The sequence below is a fragment of the Desmodus rotundus genome, chromosome 2, assembly GCF_022682495.2.
Source record: "Desmodus rotundus isolate HL8 chromosome 2, HLdesRot8A.1, whole genome shotgun sequence".
Taxonomy (NCBI): domain Eukaryota; kingdom Metazoa; phylum Chordata; class Mammalia; order Chiroptera; family Phyllostomidae; genus Desmodus; species Desmodus rotundus.
The window spans coordinates 86,949,863-86,968,475 of NC_071388.1; the positions used below are offsets into that span (position 1 = coordinate 86,949,863).

General features: G+C 36.0%; 1 protein-coding gene across 6 annotated transcripts in view; it reads left to right on the forward strand.

Annotated features, from left to right (window-relative positions):
- DZIP3 (DAZ interacting zinc finger protein 3) overlaps positions 1-18,613 on the forward strand; it is a 103,861-nt gene that overhangs the window by 62,230 nt on the left and 23,018 nt on the right. For all 6 annotated transcript variants that reach the window (XM_053918344.1, XM_045185964.2, XM_045185966.2 and 3 more), the window contains 7 exons: positions 1,469-1,634; positions 3,128-3,223; positions 3,377-3,504; positions 11,745-11,813; positions 14,246-14,342; positions 15,716-15,819; positions 17,378-17,465. In XM_053918344.1, coding sequence (XP_053774319.1) covers positions 1,469-1,634; positions 3,128-3,223; positions 3,377-3,504; positions 11,745-11,813; positions 14,246-14,342; positions 15,716-15,819; positions 17,378-17,465 — 748 coding nt within the window. The remainder of the gene's footprint in view (positions 1-1,468; positions 1,635-3,127; positions 3,224-3,376; positions 3,505-11,744; positions 11,814-14,245; positions 14,343-15,715; positions 15,820-17,377; positions 17,466-18,613) is intronic.

The following is an 18,613-nucleotide window of genomic DNA, read 5'->3' on the forward strand; positions in this document are numbered from 1 at the left end:
ATCACTTTGATTCAACAATTACCACTATTTTCCACATTTGCTCCATTCTTCCCTTAACATTTTGTTCATTTTTTTATTGTCTTTCAAATACAATTGTCTCCATTTTCACCCCTCTGCCCCACCCATCCCCACCTCCCACCCTTGAACCCACCCCCTTTGACTTTGTCCATGTGTCCTTCATACATGTTCCTTGATGCTCCCCGCCCCATTATCCCATAGTACCCCTCTCCGCCCTCCTCTCTGGTTACTGTCAGATTGTTCTTTATATTCAATTGAAACATTTTGTTCTTTGTTGAAGTGTTTTCAATCCCTAAGTTTACGTAATTTTACTACTGCATGTCTCAGTTTACATGAGTTAGTAATATGAACATTTTCTTATAGTATCACGATGCTGTTAATCATACCTTAAAAATTTAGGAATAATTTTTCTGAGCTTTTAAAAAATACACATTCATCTATATTTTTACAATTGTTGGAGTGCCTGAAAAATATAATTTTTTAAAAAGTTCTGGTAATTTGGAAAATTAATTTTGTTTGGGAACCAGTGGTATATACAAGCAGTTGATTTCATTGAACTTTCCAAAATGTTTGGATCATCCTAAATACCTCAGTGATACCAAATGAGTGTTTTATAGTATTTTACAAGTTATTTTATAAGCATTAGGTGTTGATTTTCCTAGGTCTCAGTGGCATAAAAGAAGTAATAATACATCCTAGAGTTACCTTTTTTCTATCTATTCACTGATAAAATCAAGTCATTTATATCATGCTGTAAGTAAATGCGTAAAAGTACTATTTTTTGTTACCATTCAATGAGATTAGGAAAGAAGTGTATAGCTATTAAATAGTAGGTCAACTGAAAGAATAGTAACAATCATTTAGACATAGGTATAAAAATGGGTTAATTGCCTTTGTACATGTAATATTTTCATTCTTTTGCAGTGGCTCCTAGTGACTGAAATCCATATTATCACTACAGTTTTTATATGGTCCTATTACAAAAGAAACCTGTATTTAAAAATGTACTTTATGTTGCTATTTGCAACCTTCTATTTAAATGTACAATGTACCTAGGTGCTGAAGTTGACTAAACCAACCTACCTGTCAAGAATGTTGTGATAAAATGATATAGTAGGTGTGGAAATGCTTGTCAATGTTTTCCAAAGTAATTGATGTTAATAGTTAAAATTTGAAAAAGGAACTTCATGGTCTCCTAGTTCTTGAAAACACTGAGATGAGCATAATAGTTGGTTACTTTGATTGAATGCTATTTCAAATATGCCAAAATTCATTATGTTCTTTAAGGGAAATAACCCAGCCTGAGCACTGTCTAAACTTTCTTTGACCACGAGTCCTTCTGATACTGATCATCTCATGAGATCAGTGTAATAATAATTTAGGACACAATGGTTTAGATGAAAAACCTATACAGTTCTGAAAGATTACATTGATTTTGTCACTACTCTAGCCCAAATATGGTAGAAAAGGAAGAGCAATTGAAGAAAGAGCAAGCAAATCTATATCCAGTCAGTAGCTTTATGAAAGATGATGCAAGTGATGTTCAAGAAGATTATTCAACTGAAGACAAGGTCTATAGCCTGGATGAGTTGCATATTCTGGACATGATAGAGCAGGTAAGCCGGATTGGAGAGGGTATAGTCCTGCCTTCCTTCTTCCAGAAATAATGGTTAACCTTTGTTTTCCCCTTGACTCTTTGAACAGCATGTTAGCTTAGTGGTTTATACTGTGTTTGTGAGGAGAAAGAAGGAAAAAAAAACCCAAAAACAGAAAGGGAGGGACAGAGGAATGATGAAGGAAAAAAGACCTTCAGGAGCTAAAACTTTTCACTTTAGCCCTCTCGTCATTTCCTGGTTTTAATTATTGGGCAGAGTTGATTACAACTGTATTCCTTGCAAAAGGTTTGCTACCTTGGAAGAGGGGGTGAAACTAGCATAATCCCATTGGATTAAACTTCATGAGAAAAACAGTTTTGTAAAAAAAAAAAGCTAGTCTTACTGTTTTTAAATGAAACTTGGTAACCCATGAAATGTCTACAAAAAATATCAGTGTATGACAACATTTTCTTTGTTTTCTTTCCTGGGAGTACTCATTACCAGGAATGAGATGCCTGTATATAAAGAAAGGTGCCTATGAACATGATTTAAGTACTCTACAGAGCACTTAATCAGATGAAGCATATTAAATATTTTTTAAAAAAACTACTTGATTTACCTACCCGTGAGAATTCTGTACTGGGGTAATTTTATGATAACCTGTTACATTGTTTAAATATAATGATGTATAGTATGTGGGAATATTGATTGTCTAAGGGCACAGTTAGCACAAATGATTTCCTGGCTGATAGTACAGCATTCATATAATTGTCATACCTTTTTTCTCCTTTCCAATTATAATAGCATACTATGTATATTTGAACTGAAATGAAATATTCTGAGCTTTGGATGTCACACTAAAGTTTAAATGTGAGGCCTTTGGTTTTCATTGAACAGCCATAAAAATTATGAGAAGTTGAAAACAGGACAAAATATCATATACCTTTCAAAAAATGTCATGTACCTTTTGAAAGTAAATTCATTCTTTTACTCAGAAAACATTTAGCACCTGCTTTGTCTTAATAGCTATGATATGACATGGGCCGTGTGATCTTAGTGTTTATAATATAATGGAGAATTTGAACGCTAAGGTATGTCATGTAATAATATTAAGTACTTGGGCAATTAAGGCTTGTCCACTCACTGTGTGACCTTAGGCAAGTAACTCAATTTTATCATCTCTGAAATGGGAATAATCGCTGTCTACCTCATAGAATTTTCTTGACAGTAATAGTGTTAACCAAAAAAAAAAAAGCCTAAAACAATGTAAGCATGTAGGTAATGTTATCCAATAGCTGCATCAGTGGACAAGTAACTATGGTATTAATTAGTGAATTCTGTAATTAGGGAAAGGTTGGGTTTATCTAAACTAATCAGAAGGGATGTTTGCACTGAGACCTATAAAGCATAAATAGGCAATAGATAGTAACTTTAAATCCCCTTTAAATAATTAAAATATCATTACTTTTTTTAAATGAGGAAAATAAAGTATGCATATTTCATTTGCTCAATAGGGCTCAACCAGCAAGGTGTCTGCAGAATATGGAGAAACGGAGAAGGAAAAGCTTGCCCGACAACAGCAGCTTTATAAATTGCACTATCAGTGTGAAGTAAGTACTTTTGCTATTATATTTGAGGCAAGTCAGAGATAGTTCAAATTTTAAACTCAATGGTACCTACTTTTTTAAAAGAACCCAAGTTTTTTCTTTAATTTTCTGGTGACTTGAACAGAATTAACTGAAGTAATATTTTTCTTTGAGCAGGATTTCAAAAGACAGTTGAAAACAGTGACATTTCGGTGGCAAGAAAACCAAGTGCAGATTAAAAAGAGAGACAAAATTATTGCATCTCTTAACCAACAAGTGGCTTTTGGAATCAATAAGGTTTCCAAGTAAGTACAAATCTATTAATAACAGAAAATTCTGGGTTTGCCCCATAATGAACTCTTATCTTTAAAAGATAATCCCTAAGTAGCCACTAGGTGGCATTGTGACTTCACATTAGGAACTGCCAACCACAGGCCTGCACTTGCTTAAAAACCAACTTCATTTTTGCATTGCCAGCTGAATTGAAAAATAAGCAAATGATTACTCTATATATCAGGCTTTTCATGTGTTATATGAACAAGTGTGAAGATAATAGAATTTCATGAGAAAGATAATTAACTTTCAGATCATGACTCTAGTTTGTAAAAATGTGACCAATGTTTGATTGTTTCTTTATAGCATATAATAAATATTTTCCTCAAAGACACCATGGAATCACATGCATGCTTTTTTATGTTGGTCCCTTAGAGTATTTGTGTTCCCACCCCAAGAGATTGAAAATAACTTAGATTCCTGGAGACTCTTATGACCCCTTCCAATTTCATTTCTCTTACATCCTTAAGTATTAAATTCCTAATAATTCTGACTTAATAGGAAAAACAAGTGGCTTGCTTTTTATTTTTCTAATAGTCACTGCCTCAAATGAGTATTAATTGAAAGAATAATATAATTTATAACAAATTATTTTAATGCACAGTAGTACCACAAGATACCAGTTGTCTGTGAAGTCTAATATGAAATCTTTTTTAGTTTAGGCTGATAATAAGGAAAATAGACAAGTTCTAGGAAATATATTAAAGTGATGAGTCCAAGGTACTAATTCTGAAATTGGAGAAATATTTGGCAGAGATTTAGGTCTTAAATTTTCTCCCACAAATCTTATCATCAAAGTGGAAGGGGTTTTTAATAAGAACTGAATACCATAGCCCTGGCAACATAATATCGGTTGAAAATATTTTTATATTTGTTCCTGCTGGACTTAGAGATATCCTTCAAATTCAGAAGGAGGCAAACTAAGCTGGCTGCAATCACTTAAGAAGGATTCAAAATGTTGTCTTTTAGCCTGGAAGATAATGACCAATCCAGAAATGTGTTACATGATGCCAGAGATCAGAAAAGTAATGCCATCCACATAGATGAGCATCTTCTCTCCTTCACTATCTGAGGATATCCCTTCTCAACTCTGATAGCTGACCCAGGAACCCTTATATGCTTGACACTACAAACAGATCACTTTAGGGGGTGCATATGTCTTCACTCAGTAAGCATTCAGTGTTGAACATTCACCAAATATTAAGTACTAACTGTGAGAAGAATTATGTAAGGCACGTGTAGAGGATACCAAGACATGTTAGACATTGACTGTGAGCTAACAAAGTATAGATTACCATGAAAGGATTAAAATTACATATAACAGAGGGACTTCCAGTTCCACTAGATTTAATAGCTCCATTACTTGCAAGTCCTTTCTTACAACTAAAACTTCCTGGACCTGACTTCCAGTCAAGATGGAGGCATAAGTTAACACAGCTTGCCTCCTTGCACAACTACAACAAAATTTACAACTAAACTACAAAACTGGCAGCCAGAATCATCAGAAAATCAAGCTGTATGGAAGTCCAACAATTAAGGAATTAAAGAAGTCACATTCATGCAGATGGGTTGCAGGGGTGGAGAAGCAGAGACACACAACAGGCGGTCCCACACCCATGTATAGTGGATAAAAATCAGGAGGGATATTTTAGGAGCGAGGGATCCCTGCCCCACACCAGACCACCCAGCCCAGGGTTCCAGTTTTAGGAAGATAAGTCACTATAACTTCTGGCTGTAAAAACCAGTGGGGGTTGGATGGTAGAAAAAACTGGGATTCTCAGGCATCTCCTCTTAAAGGGCCTAAAACGAATTTAGGACTTATACAGATTCACTCCCTGTGGACTCCAGCACTGGGGCAGCAGCTGGAAGGGTACCAGTGGCATACGGGGAGAAATGCAAGTGTCTATCATCAAGGTGAGAGCCAGGGGACAGCTTTCTCCTGGACAAAACCCCAGAGACCAGGCAGCAGCCATTGCCCTTTTCCTGAGCCTTCCCACATACAGAGCCATAGAGTGGAGACACCATGTCTGAGACTCCATCAACCTGGTTCACACAGGTTGCACTGCCCTGGCAATTACCGAAGACTCTGCCCCATCCAACTTACAGGTGCACTTTTCTATAGTAGGCCGCACTACTAAGACATGGAGTCAAAGCATTTCTAACTGATACATAAAAACAAACACAGGGAGGCTGCCAAAATGAGGAGACAAAGAAATAGGGCCCAAATGAAAGAACAGAACAAAACTCCAGAAAAAGAACTAAACAAAATGGAGATAAGCAATCTATCAAATGCAGAGTTCAAAATACTGGTTATTAGGATGCTCAAGGAAACTCATTGGGTACTTTAACAGCATAAAAGAGACCCAGGCAGAAATGAAGGTTACACTAAGTGAAATAAAAATTTACGGGGAATCAGCAGTGGAGTGGATGAAGCTGAGAATCAAATCAATGATTTGGAACATAAGGAAGAAAAAAAATTCAATCAGAACAGAAGAAGGAAAAAGTGAAAAAAAAAAATGAGGATAGACTAAGGAGCCTCTGGGACAACTTCAAACGTACCAACATTTGAACCATAGGGATGCCACAAGGAGAAGAGAAGAAGCAAGAAATTGAAAACTTGTTTGAAAAAACAATGAAAGAGAAATTCCTTAATTTGGTGAAGGAGATAGACATACAAATCCAGGAAGCACAGAGAGTCCCAAACAAGATGGACACAAAGAGTACCTCACCAAGACACGTCATAATTAAAATTCCAAAGGTTAAAGATAAAGAGAGAATCTCAAAAACAGAAAGAGAAAAGCAGTTAGTTACCTATAGGGATGTTCCCTTAAGACTGTCAGCTGATTTCTCAAAAGAAACTTTGCAGGCTAGAAGGGATTGGCAAGAAGTATTCAAAGTAATGAAAATCAAGGACCTACAACCTAGATTACTCTATCCAGCAAACCTATCATTTAAAATGGAAGGGCAGATAAAGAGCTTCCCAGACGTGGTAAAACTAAAGGAGTTCATCATCACCAAGCAATTATTATATGAAATGTTAAAGGGGCTTATTGAAGAAAAAGAAGATCAAAACTGTGAACATTAAAATGGCAATAAATTCACAACTATCAACAATTGAATCTAAAAAACAAACTAATCAGACAAGTAGAACAAAAACAATCATAGATATGGAGATCATTTGGAGTGTTATAAGTTGGGAGGGGGAAGGGAGAGAATGAGGGAAAATGTGCAGGGGTTAAGAAGTACAAATTGGTAGGTACAGAATAGACAGGGGGATTTTGATAACAGCATAGGAAATGGAGTAGCCAAAGAACTTATAGGCATGACTTATGGAAATGTACTAAGGGAGGAATTGCTGAGGGAATGGGAGATACTCAGTGGAGAGGGACAAAAGGGGAAAAATTGGGACAACTGTAATAGCATGATCAATAAAACATATTTTAAAAAAAGACTTCCTAGATGTTAAACAGCAGACAAACATAGGAAGACAGAGAGGTGGAAATGATACAACGGTGATTTTCCTTATTGCTTCCCATATATCCCAGACAGGGTGCTGCAGAAACTTCCAACATACAATTGTCAATAGGCACAGGAGGAAAAATCTCCAAGTAAAGCCTGTTACCTCTAGTCAAAGGATCAGGAGAAGGAAATATATAACTAAAAACCTTTTGGTACTACCCACCTGCTTCAGCCAAACACCAATAGCCCACACCACTCCTCGGAAGCAGGGAGTGTGCTCTGACAAAAGCAGATGACAGAACTCAGATCCCTCTGCTGGGTAGCAAGCAGTACTGAGCAGGCAGTTTATCTTCCATTTTCCCCCAGGAGGTAGCAGGTAGTGCTCCAGTTCCACTGCCAGGATAGCATCAGTGTGGTCTAGCTGCAAGTTTAGCTTCTACCTCTCCCTCGTATCGGTAAGACTTTACAAACTCCTTTGAGGGGAGTCTAGTTAATGCTAGATTTTATTCCTATTCTCCCTTGGGGAGCTGAGTCTCCATCAGTGAAGCTAGTTGACACTCCTTTTTTTCCCTTTCCCCAATTGGTACCAAAGAGGCCCTACTGGGAGCTCCTGCCTCTCTCCATCCTACAGCAACAAAGCAGTGTGAGTCAGCCCTTCTACACGTGTCTTAAAGTAGGAAAAGACAATAGTATAGACTATGTATGCATATTATAATACCTAGTGCAAAAACTAAGAAAGCTACACAGATACTCAAAAACACTGTAAGTCACTTTGGCTGCTGTGGCTCAGTGAATTGAGTGCTGGCCTGAGAACCAGAGGGTCGCTAGTTCAATTCCCAGTCTAGGGCACATGCCTGGGTTGCAGGTCAGGTCCCCAGTAGGGGGCGCATGAGAGCCAACCACACGTGGATGTTTCTCTTCTTTCTCCCTCCCTTTCCTTCTCTAAAAATAAATAAATAAAATCTTAGAAAAAAACCACTGTAAGTCAAAATGGAATCCTAAAAATTGTTCAAATAACCCACAAGAAGGTAAGAAAAGAGAAACAGAGAAAACAAAACCAATAATAAAAGGGCACACATAATCATCAACATATTAATAATTACCTTAAATACACCAATTAAATACACCAATGTAGACCAATTGGTCTACATACACCAATTACAAGAAGGACTGGAATTTTTAAAAAAGTGATCTAATAATACAGTGTTTACAAGAAACTCACCTCAGTTTCAATAACAGGTAGGTTGAAAGTAAAAGAATTGTAAAAGATATGTCATGCAAACAATAAAAAAGTAGGAGTGGCTATGATAAAATGGGCTTCAGAGCAAAGTCAGCTACTGGAGACAAAGAGGGACATTACTGATGGTAAAAAGGATTAATCTACCAGAAGGCATAAGAATCTGTGTATATACCAAAACAAAGTTCCATGTACCAACAACAGAGCTTTAAAATACATGAAGCAAAACCTGATAGAACAGATAGAAGTAGAAAAATGTACAATTTTAGTTGTTGACTTCAACACCCTACTCTCAGAAGTCTATAGAACTACCAGACAGAAAATCAGCAATGATATAGAAGACCTGTACAATACCATTAACCAGCAGGATCCGATCGATATTTATAGAACACTTCACCGGGTAACGGCAGACTCCATATGCTTTCAAATGTCCACAGGAAATACACCAAAATAGATTGTATCCTGGGCCATAACAAACCTCAACTAATTTAAATAATTGAAATTATGCAAAGCATGTGCTCAGATCATATGGTCATACTAGAAATAATATTGCCAACATAACAGGAAATTCATCCAAGGGAAGTAAAAATATAATGAACTAAATTAACATGAAAATATATCATATATATAATATATCAAAGTTTGTGGGACACAGCTAAAGCAGTTCTGAGAATAACTAATGTGCCCCAAATCTCAAATGAGTAATATAAGCTCCTACCTCAGTAACATGGAAGAAAAGCAAAATAACCCAAACCAAGCAGAAGGAAATATTATTAAGATCAGAAATAATGAAATTAGAAACAAAAATAAATAAAGAAAAATCCATGAAATAAAGCTATTTCTTTGAAAAGACCAATAAAATTAACGAATCTCTAGCAAAACTGACAAAAAAAGAGAAGACACAAATATCACCCTCACCAGGAATGAAACAGTGATATTTTCTCATCAGACATCAGAGAACTCTGCTGAGTGAAAAAACCCAATCCACAAAGCCTATATACTTTGTGAATCCACTTCTGTGACATTCTTGAAGTGACACAATTTCAAACATGATAAAATTGGAAAATACATTAGTGGTCCCAAGGTGTGGCTATAAAAGGGCAAAATGAGAGATGGTTATGGTGATAAAACTGTACAGTGTCTGGAACTGTATCACTGTCAACATCCTGGTTATTATACTGTCATTTTTCAGGATGATACCATTGGGGGAAGGTACGTAAAGGGTTATGGGATCTGTCTGTATCATAGTTTATATCTGTGCTTGAATCTATGATTATCTGAAAAAGTTTAGCTTTTTATTTTATATTTTAAATACTTTTGATTTTTATTGTTGTTCAAGTACAGTTTTCTGCCTTTCCCCCAACCCTTCTCCCCTACCCCAGCCTTCCCCACCTCCTTCCCCTGTTTCCATCCCTTCCTTGTTATTGTCTATGTATCATTTATAGTTGTTCCTGTAAACCCTTCACTCTTTCCCTCCCCATGAGCCCCTCCTCTCTCCCTTCTGTTTTTAAAAGCACGTAATTGTCAAATGGAGCTATACTTCATAGGGATTTTGTTGTGATAAGGAAGAACGTCACCGAAAACATAGTATTGAACCTGGACTAGGTCAGTTGAGATAGGAGAAAAGGCAGAGGGCATCTAAGCAGAGAAAAAAGCATGAACACTGTGTGTGTTCTCATTTAAGCTTTTGAGCATTTTTTTGTTTAACTTGATCATGTCCAAAGAGTATATGATGAAAATATAAATAATTTTTAATTGTAGTGTTGGTTTCTTTCATCTTAGGATATGATGTTTAGTAGGAAGCAAAAATTTTTTTCTTTGGCCTAATTCAGTGCTAATCCTACAGTAAATGTGTGGTAAATATTTGTTGATGATAATTGCAGTTTTAACAAGATTTACATAAAGGTGACATTTTGTACAAATTACAATAAGCACTTAATAAATTTTAAGAAACTTCTGACAATAAAGTCCACATAGTAAACTTAATAGCCAACCTGAATAAGCTTGAGAACTTTAGATCTTATAGAAAAGAAAATCTAATTCTACCCTATCATGTTATTCATGAGAAAAATAGGACTGAGAAGTTATAACTGCCTGAACTATATATATATAGCTGGTTCATATCCAAGCTGGATGATAAGAACTATGAATATATTATCCTTATTATTTATAAATCCAGGTCTTCTGAATTTCCTACCAGCTCTGTCAGCTCTCACCACCCACTCTAAACTGGAGCTGGGTAAAACATTGAAATAATGAAGTATACAAAGGAAAAGAAGGTGCCAGTCTTAGAAGTCTCACTACTTTTCAACTTTCTCTACATTCTCCTGTATACTACAATAACAAAGCTTGTATTTCTCATTGTTTATTTGAGAACATTACTTCTTTTGAATAAAAAGACACTTGGTTTCTTTCATTACATTTTCAGCCCAATTGATTGAAAATTGATTGTAAGTCTTCATAGCTTCTAAGAAGCTTAAAGTAAAGGTGAGTGGGGAGTCTCTGAAATCTAGTAGTGAGCAATCCAGCCAACATTTAAAGTCATTGTGTTAAGGCTTTACCTTTACAGTAATTAACATTAACCAATACTCCTATATATCTCAAATGTCTCAACATAGTAGAAACTTAAAAAGAAATGTGCTTTCCTTTATAAATCTCTTCATACTGAAACAAATTAACTGGGAGATGTTGAAGCATGGTTGTAAAGAGAAATATAGCAGTACAGGTAAGAACAATAAAAATGGTATGTGAGTATATGTTAACCAAAAAGTGTTACTTTTGCACTTTCCTTTTTTCCCTAGGTTTCATTATTGCTGTTTACTTTTTAAGCATATTTTATTGATTATGCTATTATAGTTGTCCCATTTTTTTTGTATTTTTCTTAATAGCTTCTTACATATTAATTTTAAGCTAATCACAGGTTATGTTTTCTGATTTATGCAAAAATTTTATCCAGATTTCCCATAATTAGGTCATATGAGTAATTCCCAGTTTTAATTTAAAGTTTTTATTAAAAATTCTATTTGTACACAGTTCTGTATTTAAAGTCTGATTTCTTTCAGACCTTAAGTGTTTAAAGTTTGCATGACTTGATAGATATAATATCCCTTTAAGGAACTTAAAGTTCTCTATCCCACCACGGGCCTAGAACATCAGAAGATACCATCTCTGTTTTCTAATGGGCAAACTAAATTATAGGGAATTAAGGACATTTTTTCCAAGTCATTGTGCTGGGAATGCTAGATAAGAAAACTCTTCTCTTTGGCTTTCTATTTTACAACTTAGTTAAAACTAAGGGGTTAGAACCTAGTTCTTTCCTTGGGAAGTCAGTAAATCAGACATCAGAAATAAGATAAATTTCAAAAGGACTAGGTATCAGAATTTAGTTATTTTTAGGCTCAACACTTGTAACACAAAATGTACATACTTAATCCTTCTTCATCCGGAAGTAGAGCTGTTCTAACTATATTAATGACAAATAATTTGTAACATTTTATGCCTTTCTTCTTTGCCTAGATTACAGCGTCAGAGCCATGCTAAAGATAATGAAATCAAGAACCTTAAAGAGCAACTTTCCATGAAAAGGTACAAGCACCTGTTGCTTTAGTTGAGTGCACCCTGTCTGAAACTATGTAATCCATTCAGCTCGCTTGGCTAGGATAGCCATATAATTTGTCATCCCAAATGGGGCACATTTAGCCTGAAATTGAGCAGTATTTGTAATTACACTGGGACAAGTATAAACTGGAAGTGTCCTGGCAAATTGGGAGGTACATTTAATTTAGCTGTGGCCCTAGAACACTGCTGAGACAGAAAAAATCAGCCAAGTTACGGTCCCACAACACACTACTGTCAGGGACAGTACTGGAGCTTATTGAGTTCTAATCTCTTTATGCTATTCAATGCAACTAGGTGTGACTGCTTTATGAAACTGGCTTAAGTTTTCTCATTTATACATTTGTAAGTAATTTTTTATAACATCTTTTTTGAGATCTAATTTATGCAGCATAAAATTTACCCTGTTACAGTATACAATTCACTGGCTTTTAGTATATTTACAGAAGTGTATACAACCATCACCACCATCTAATTCTAGAACATTTTCATCACCCTAAACAGAAACCCTGGATTCATTAGAAATCAACCTCGTTCTCTGTTCCCCCAGCTTCTGGCAACCACTAATCTATTGTGGATTTGCCTATCTGGACATTTCATATAAGTGGAATCATATAATGTGTGGTCTCTTGTGATTAACTTCTTTTTTTCAAGGTTCATCCATGTTGTAGCATGTATCTGTACTCATTCTCTTTTGCAGATAAATAATATTCCATTGTATGGGTATACCACATTTTGTTTACCTTTTCATCAGTTTATGGACATTTGGTTTGTTTTCATTTTTGGCTATAATGACTAATGCTGTTAGAACATTTGTATACAAATTTTTGTGGGGACATATTTTTAATTCTCTTGGGTATATACCTAAGAATACAATTGCTAAGACATGCAGTAAACTCAGTTTAACTTTTTGGGAAACTGCCAAACTGTTTTCCAGATCAGTTCACCATTTTACAATCTCACCAACAGTGGGTGAGAGTTTTGATTTCTCCACATCCTCACCAGTACTTACTGGATTATCTGGCTTTATTTTTCCCACTGTAATGGATGTCAAGCGGTATATCACTGTGGTTTTCATTCACATTTTCCTAATGGTTATGTGGATCTTTTCTTGTGCTTATTGGCCATTTGTGTATCTACTTAGAGAATGTCTATGCACAGCCTTTGACCATTTTTTAAATTTGGTTGTTTATGCCTTTACTGTTGACTTTTAATTTTTCTTTGTATGTTTTGGATACAAGTCCCTTATCAGATATTTGTAAATATTTTTCCCATTCTCTGGGTTGCCTTTTCACTTTCTTGATGATGTCTTTTGAAGTACAAAAGTTTATAATTTGATAAAATTCAACTTATTTATGTTTTCTCTTATTCTTGTAGGCAAATTTTGTATAATATTCAATGGTATAATAATTATCTTGGTTGAGTTAATATATCTCCTTGAATATTTTATGATTTTCCCCCTCTCAAAACACTGTTGTTTTAATGGTATTAACAAGACTTTGTTTTATCAAGCTTCTCATCAGTGTTTGTCAGGTACTCAAATATCCAGATGTTTCAAATAATAAAACAATTGAGGATAGCTTTTGTTAAAGTTCTATATTATCACAGTATATATCCAATTAATTGTTTTCATATAAGACATTGGTTTGTATGCTCTAGACTTCTGGGGCTCAAGCTGAAATGAGATTTAGAAAAAGAGAAACCTCACAAGTAGCCACATTCCATCATATCCTTGATAAGTAATGGCCTATCCTCATCTCCCTCCCTCCTAAGCTACAGGATTTGTTTTCATTCTGAGATGCTGAGTGTAAGCACTAAGATAACCAGTAAGAAGTATTTTCACACAGTGACCTAGCTTTATGACAGGGATAATGAAAACCTTCTAGCTGCTGTTGTTGGGATACAAAAAGGCTTATAGAAACTCTATGTAAAATTTATTCATAATGACAGTACCTGACATTTATTTGGTACTTACTATGTACCAAAAACAAAGTACTTTATTTATATTATCTGAATTAATTTCACTATAGCTCCTTCAGGTAAGTAGTTCAATTTTTTCCAGTTTTACATGTGAGGAAACTGAGGTACAGAGAAGTTCAGTAACTTGCCCATAGTTTCACATTTAATAAATTGTAGAACTCAGATCCATCCTCAGACAACTTGATTTCAGAGCCAAGTTTTAAATCATTACCTCTATATTGACAGCTTTAAAACTTCTATACTCTTTCTAGTAAAGGATAACAGGCTTAAGTAATGTCTTCTCTTGCTTTTATATGCTGTCTATTTTTTAAGAAAGCATTAACTCTTCATTGAATAGCTCGTTACCTTCCCGTCTCCTGAATAAGGTAGAAAAGTCTGTTCTTGCTCAATGTTACTGACTCTTCAATGATCATGTATTTCAGATCTCAGTGGGAAATGGAGAAGCTTAATATGGAAAGCACGATTAAAGCATACTTAAGCAAACTGAATGCAGAAACTAGCAGAGCTTTAACAGCCGAGGTGAGAGAGAGATGGTTTGGGGGGAGGCAGGTTTTCCTTGTGGACTAATATACTAAAGAATTGAAAAAAGACTGTTTTTTGAATAAAGAGAAATAAGACATTTTAGGACCAGCCCGGGTATCTTAGCTCCAACCTTTGTGCTTTTTTGACTCATTGGCATTTTGTACATAATTACTTCAGTGTTGATAATCTTACGTTGTTTTTCCTCAAATGACTCCAAGAAATTGGTCTGCTTCATTATATATAGCAGATGCAGACATCTTGGGAAAATTCTCATAAAGCCAGGTCACGAAGTTTAGTTTGGCTGAACTTTGAAGAATAACATTTCACTGCTGCCATATCTCCCTTGTTTGCTACTCCTTACAGAGATCTTCCAAAAGCACATGTACATCATGCAATCCAATGTCAAAAACCAACTTACCTTATGGACCCAGACAGTTACCCAGTCTCTCTAAATTAGCTTAAACCCCAAGCTAGGGTCTCACAAAAGAAATATGACTCTATGTGTGTATGTAATTTTTGTGTATAGATAACCAGACTTGATATATAATAAAATTAAAAGTCAGGAGAGCTCACTGACATTAAAATCATTACAGATCTTCCCACCTCTGTCTAATAAGTGCTGTTTTTTAGCACAGTGCTCAGAAATCTAGAGGTCAATAACCAAAGTGTGATATGGGAACCAAAAATTTCTAGAGAGAGTGCTAGCTTTAACAACAGCAACAAAAAAACCTCAGGTTACCATAAGAGCTCAAGTTTTTATTCTTTGTTTTTCACTGCTTTTAGTCAGGAAATTTATTTCTACTTCCATTATTAATTTTAGAAACACATAATGCTGTCTAAGAGAGTAATAAGCTATTTTCAGTAATGGTGCAGAAGGGATTCCTGCTGTGGGGTTGACATTGGACTGGATGACTTCCAAGGCCCAATTGTACTGCATGGTCCTCTATGGTCTGATTATTTTTTTACCCCTTCATCAGTTGAAAAACAAACAGACAAGTAGCAGGAATTCTTTTTAGTGTTATTAACTTAATATTCAGGCTAGATCTAATATCAATTAAATTAGAATCCTGGGACCAGGCATCATTTTTTAAAGTTGGTTTAAAAACTTTTGGGATGGTTCCAGTGTATGTGCAAGTTTGAAAACTAACATTCTAGAATGTTTACAAACCCAGTAACCATTGCATAAAAAGTTAGAATTGAAGATTTGATCAAAAAACTTTTAGAATGTGTTGTGAATGGTTCAGAAACTCAGGTACTATTGGAAGAGATTGGAAAATAGCTTAAAATTTACTCTAAATGATTGAGAAAAGAACTGTGTTCATTTATAAGGACACCTTCAACTTGTTTTTCTTTCTCTCAAAAATTTGTAGGTGTATTTCTTACAGTGTCGTAGAGATTTTGGTTTGCTTCATCTAGAGCAGACTGAAAAGGAATGCCTCAGTCAGCTTGCCAGGGTGACTCACATGGCAGCAAGGTAACATTTCCCTCTTCCTTAATGCATCTGATCTCAGAGATATTCACAAGTGGCTCCAAGGTTGAACATAATCTGTGATGGGTTTTACATATGTGACATCAGTCTTTGGAGTGAAGAAGCCCTTGTGTTTTTAAACCTCAAAAGTCACCTAGTCACTTTGATGCTTTTATTTTGTTGTTTCTGCTAAAGCACTGAGAAGTCTACTGAATGCAGTACCAGCTGCTGACAGATTTGTCTCTTCCTCTACAGTGAAATAGATAAAAAATCTCAGGCAGAGACATGTATGAAGACCAGATATTTAAAAACCAAGGTGGATTCTAAGTGGAAAACTTTCCTAATTCCCTCCTCTTTTGAGGCTTGGTTTTTAAATACCTTTGGAGTATTTTGGAGGGAAATCAGTATTAACACCTAAAATCATATGTTAAAGGCAATTTCCTCCTGTGCTATAAAGGAATGATTTTCAAATATTAAGAAGGTTGCATGAGATTCCCCTTAAAATTATAATTTTATGAGGTATTACTTCAAATTTCAAAAATTAAATTAGAATCTCGAGAACCAAGGCATCATTATTTTTAATAATTATCATTTTAGTGATTATGATCCTTCATATCTAAAGAATCAGAATCTCTAAGATTGAGCAAGATTGCTAGGATATACTGATGTGCATTCAGGTCAGGGAAGCACTGTTTTAAGTGATCAGTCTGTTTGCTTGCTAGAGAGAGAGAAAGTGCTCTGTAAATTAAAATGTTACCAAGCCTTTTTGTGCTCGTATAGATGATTCCAGTGATAACTTGTTTGGCTCTTTTAAAGTTGTTGTACTGGGTGATACCAGGTTGGGAATGTGTTAAGAACTTTTTGAAAGGCTTTAAAATCTCTCTTCTGCAGATGGCAGACCTAAAACCTCAGAGCTATTCTATTTAAGTTATTTGGTGAGTGTGTTTGGCAGAGCTGCTGTGTTTGTGCAGTTTATGCCGGCATAGAGGCAGCAACCTAATTCATCCTTGCGGAAGAGGTACTTCTTTCTGATTTGCCCTCCCATATTGAATATCTTTTTCTAATATGAGGAAGAGCCTAATAGGCCAACTGTGGCCTTGTGATGTCAGGTTTAATGTGAACATAGTCCAAAACCTGCTTCCAAGATGAGTATTCTCAGCATCATTGTGATTACTCCTGCATTGAGTGGTGAGGGCAATTTCTTTGTTTGGCTTTCACTGCCTTCCTACTTCACTGGAGGGATTCCTGTGCAAAGGATTTATAATATGTCCTAAAAATATGTCCCCAAGCTAGAAAAAAAGAAAATTTGGTTTGCCAATGCAGAAGTATATTTTCTCTTGGAAAAAAAAAAAAACCTTACATGTTTCTGGTCCTTGTTTTTATGTTTAATAATAAGCCCTTCCATACAACTTTGTGCCCATTTTAAGTAATTGTTGGTGATGGAGGTAATTTTATTGTTTTATATTATTTACATATATGCTAGAGAACCTAATGGGAATTTTTGGAAACCTAACTGGCATGTAAAAAGAAAGAACTTCCCGTTGTGTCTCCTTGTCTACACTAGCAACCTAGAATCGCCTCCGTTAAAGGCTGCAGTAGACAGTTGGAATGCCATCGTGACGGATGTCCGAAACAAGATTGCATTCCTTAAGGTAAGTTGTGAAATATATTTAGAATATATTGGCTGAATGTTGTAGGTGGTATATACTTAAAGAACACATTAAACATTAAAAACAATTGCTAGAGAAATTTAAGGAAGAACCTGTTTTTCATTTCAGTTAAAGATTTTGCCTTTTTGAGGTTTTGTTACCCAACCAAAGTGGGGATTCACCTGCCCACTGCCACAAATAGGCAAATTCTAGAGGCAGAGGTTGGGGAGAAAGGAAAGATGTCTTTATTCAAATGCTGTGCAATCTGGGAGAATGGCAAACTCTTGTCTGAAAGCCCATCTCCTCCAGGAAACTGAGAAGAAACCCCAAGCCACCCTCAGCCAGATCAAAACCAAAGGCAGTGTCCAGAGTTCCTTCTCCCATTTAAAAAATACCATTGCTTGGGAACCACAGGCGGCCACTAAATGGCCATCCAGGCAGGTTGGCATTTCTCCCAGCCACTGTTGGGGCTCAGACTTTCTTCTTGGAACCCATATGTGGGGCTTTCTGGTCCCTCAAATGCACTGGCCGGTACATTCACTATGTGGGTAAAAGCCTGTCTCTTCCTTCCCTTGGGTTTATATTTATATTCATTTTCCTCTGTGGGCTGGACCAGGTGCTTTCTCAGCCCAGACTTGCACGGGCTCTGGGAGAGTCTGCCCACAACTAATTCCTTCTTTTCCTCAGGTTAGACTGACAGGCTTCTTCCATCCAACACCTCCTCCTGCTGCCATTCTGACCTCTGTGGTGCATGTGCCTACCTTCCCCTGGCCCTTCAAATCATGTACCTGAAGAGTGTAGGAGGGCTTTCCCCGACATCCAGCTGTGTGACTAGCCTTGTGTGTGCTCAGTGCAATGTTTCCTCTTGTAGCCATCTTGCCTGGGGGCAGGGGATCTGCCGCCAAGCTATCATTATCAGTTTTAGATTGATTGCTTCTATGTAGTTGGTTGTAGATAGCCTCCTGTACTCATCCTGTTGTCAGTCAGCAGATACTTCTAAAAATATAGCTATTTACATACAGGTTGTTTACATTCTTAGTACAATAAATGCTAAACTCAAATGGTGTACCTTATACCTGATTTTCCTAGAAATCCGAAGCTAACTCTGTTTCAATCAGAAATACTAAATGTCTAACTTGGTTTGAGTAATT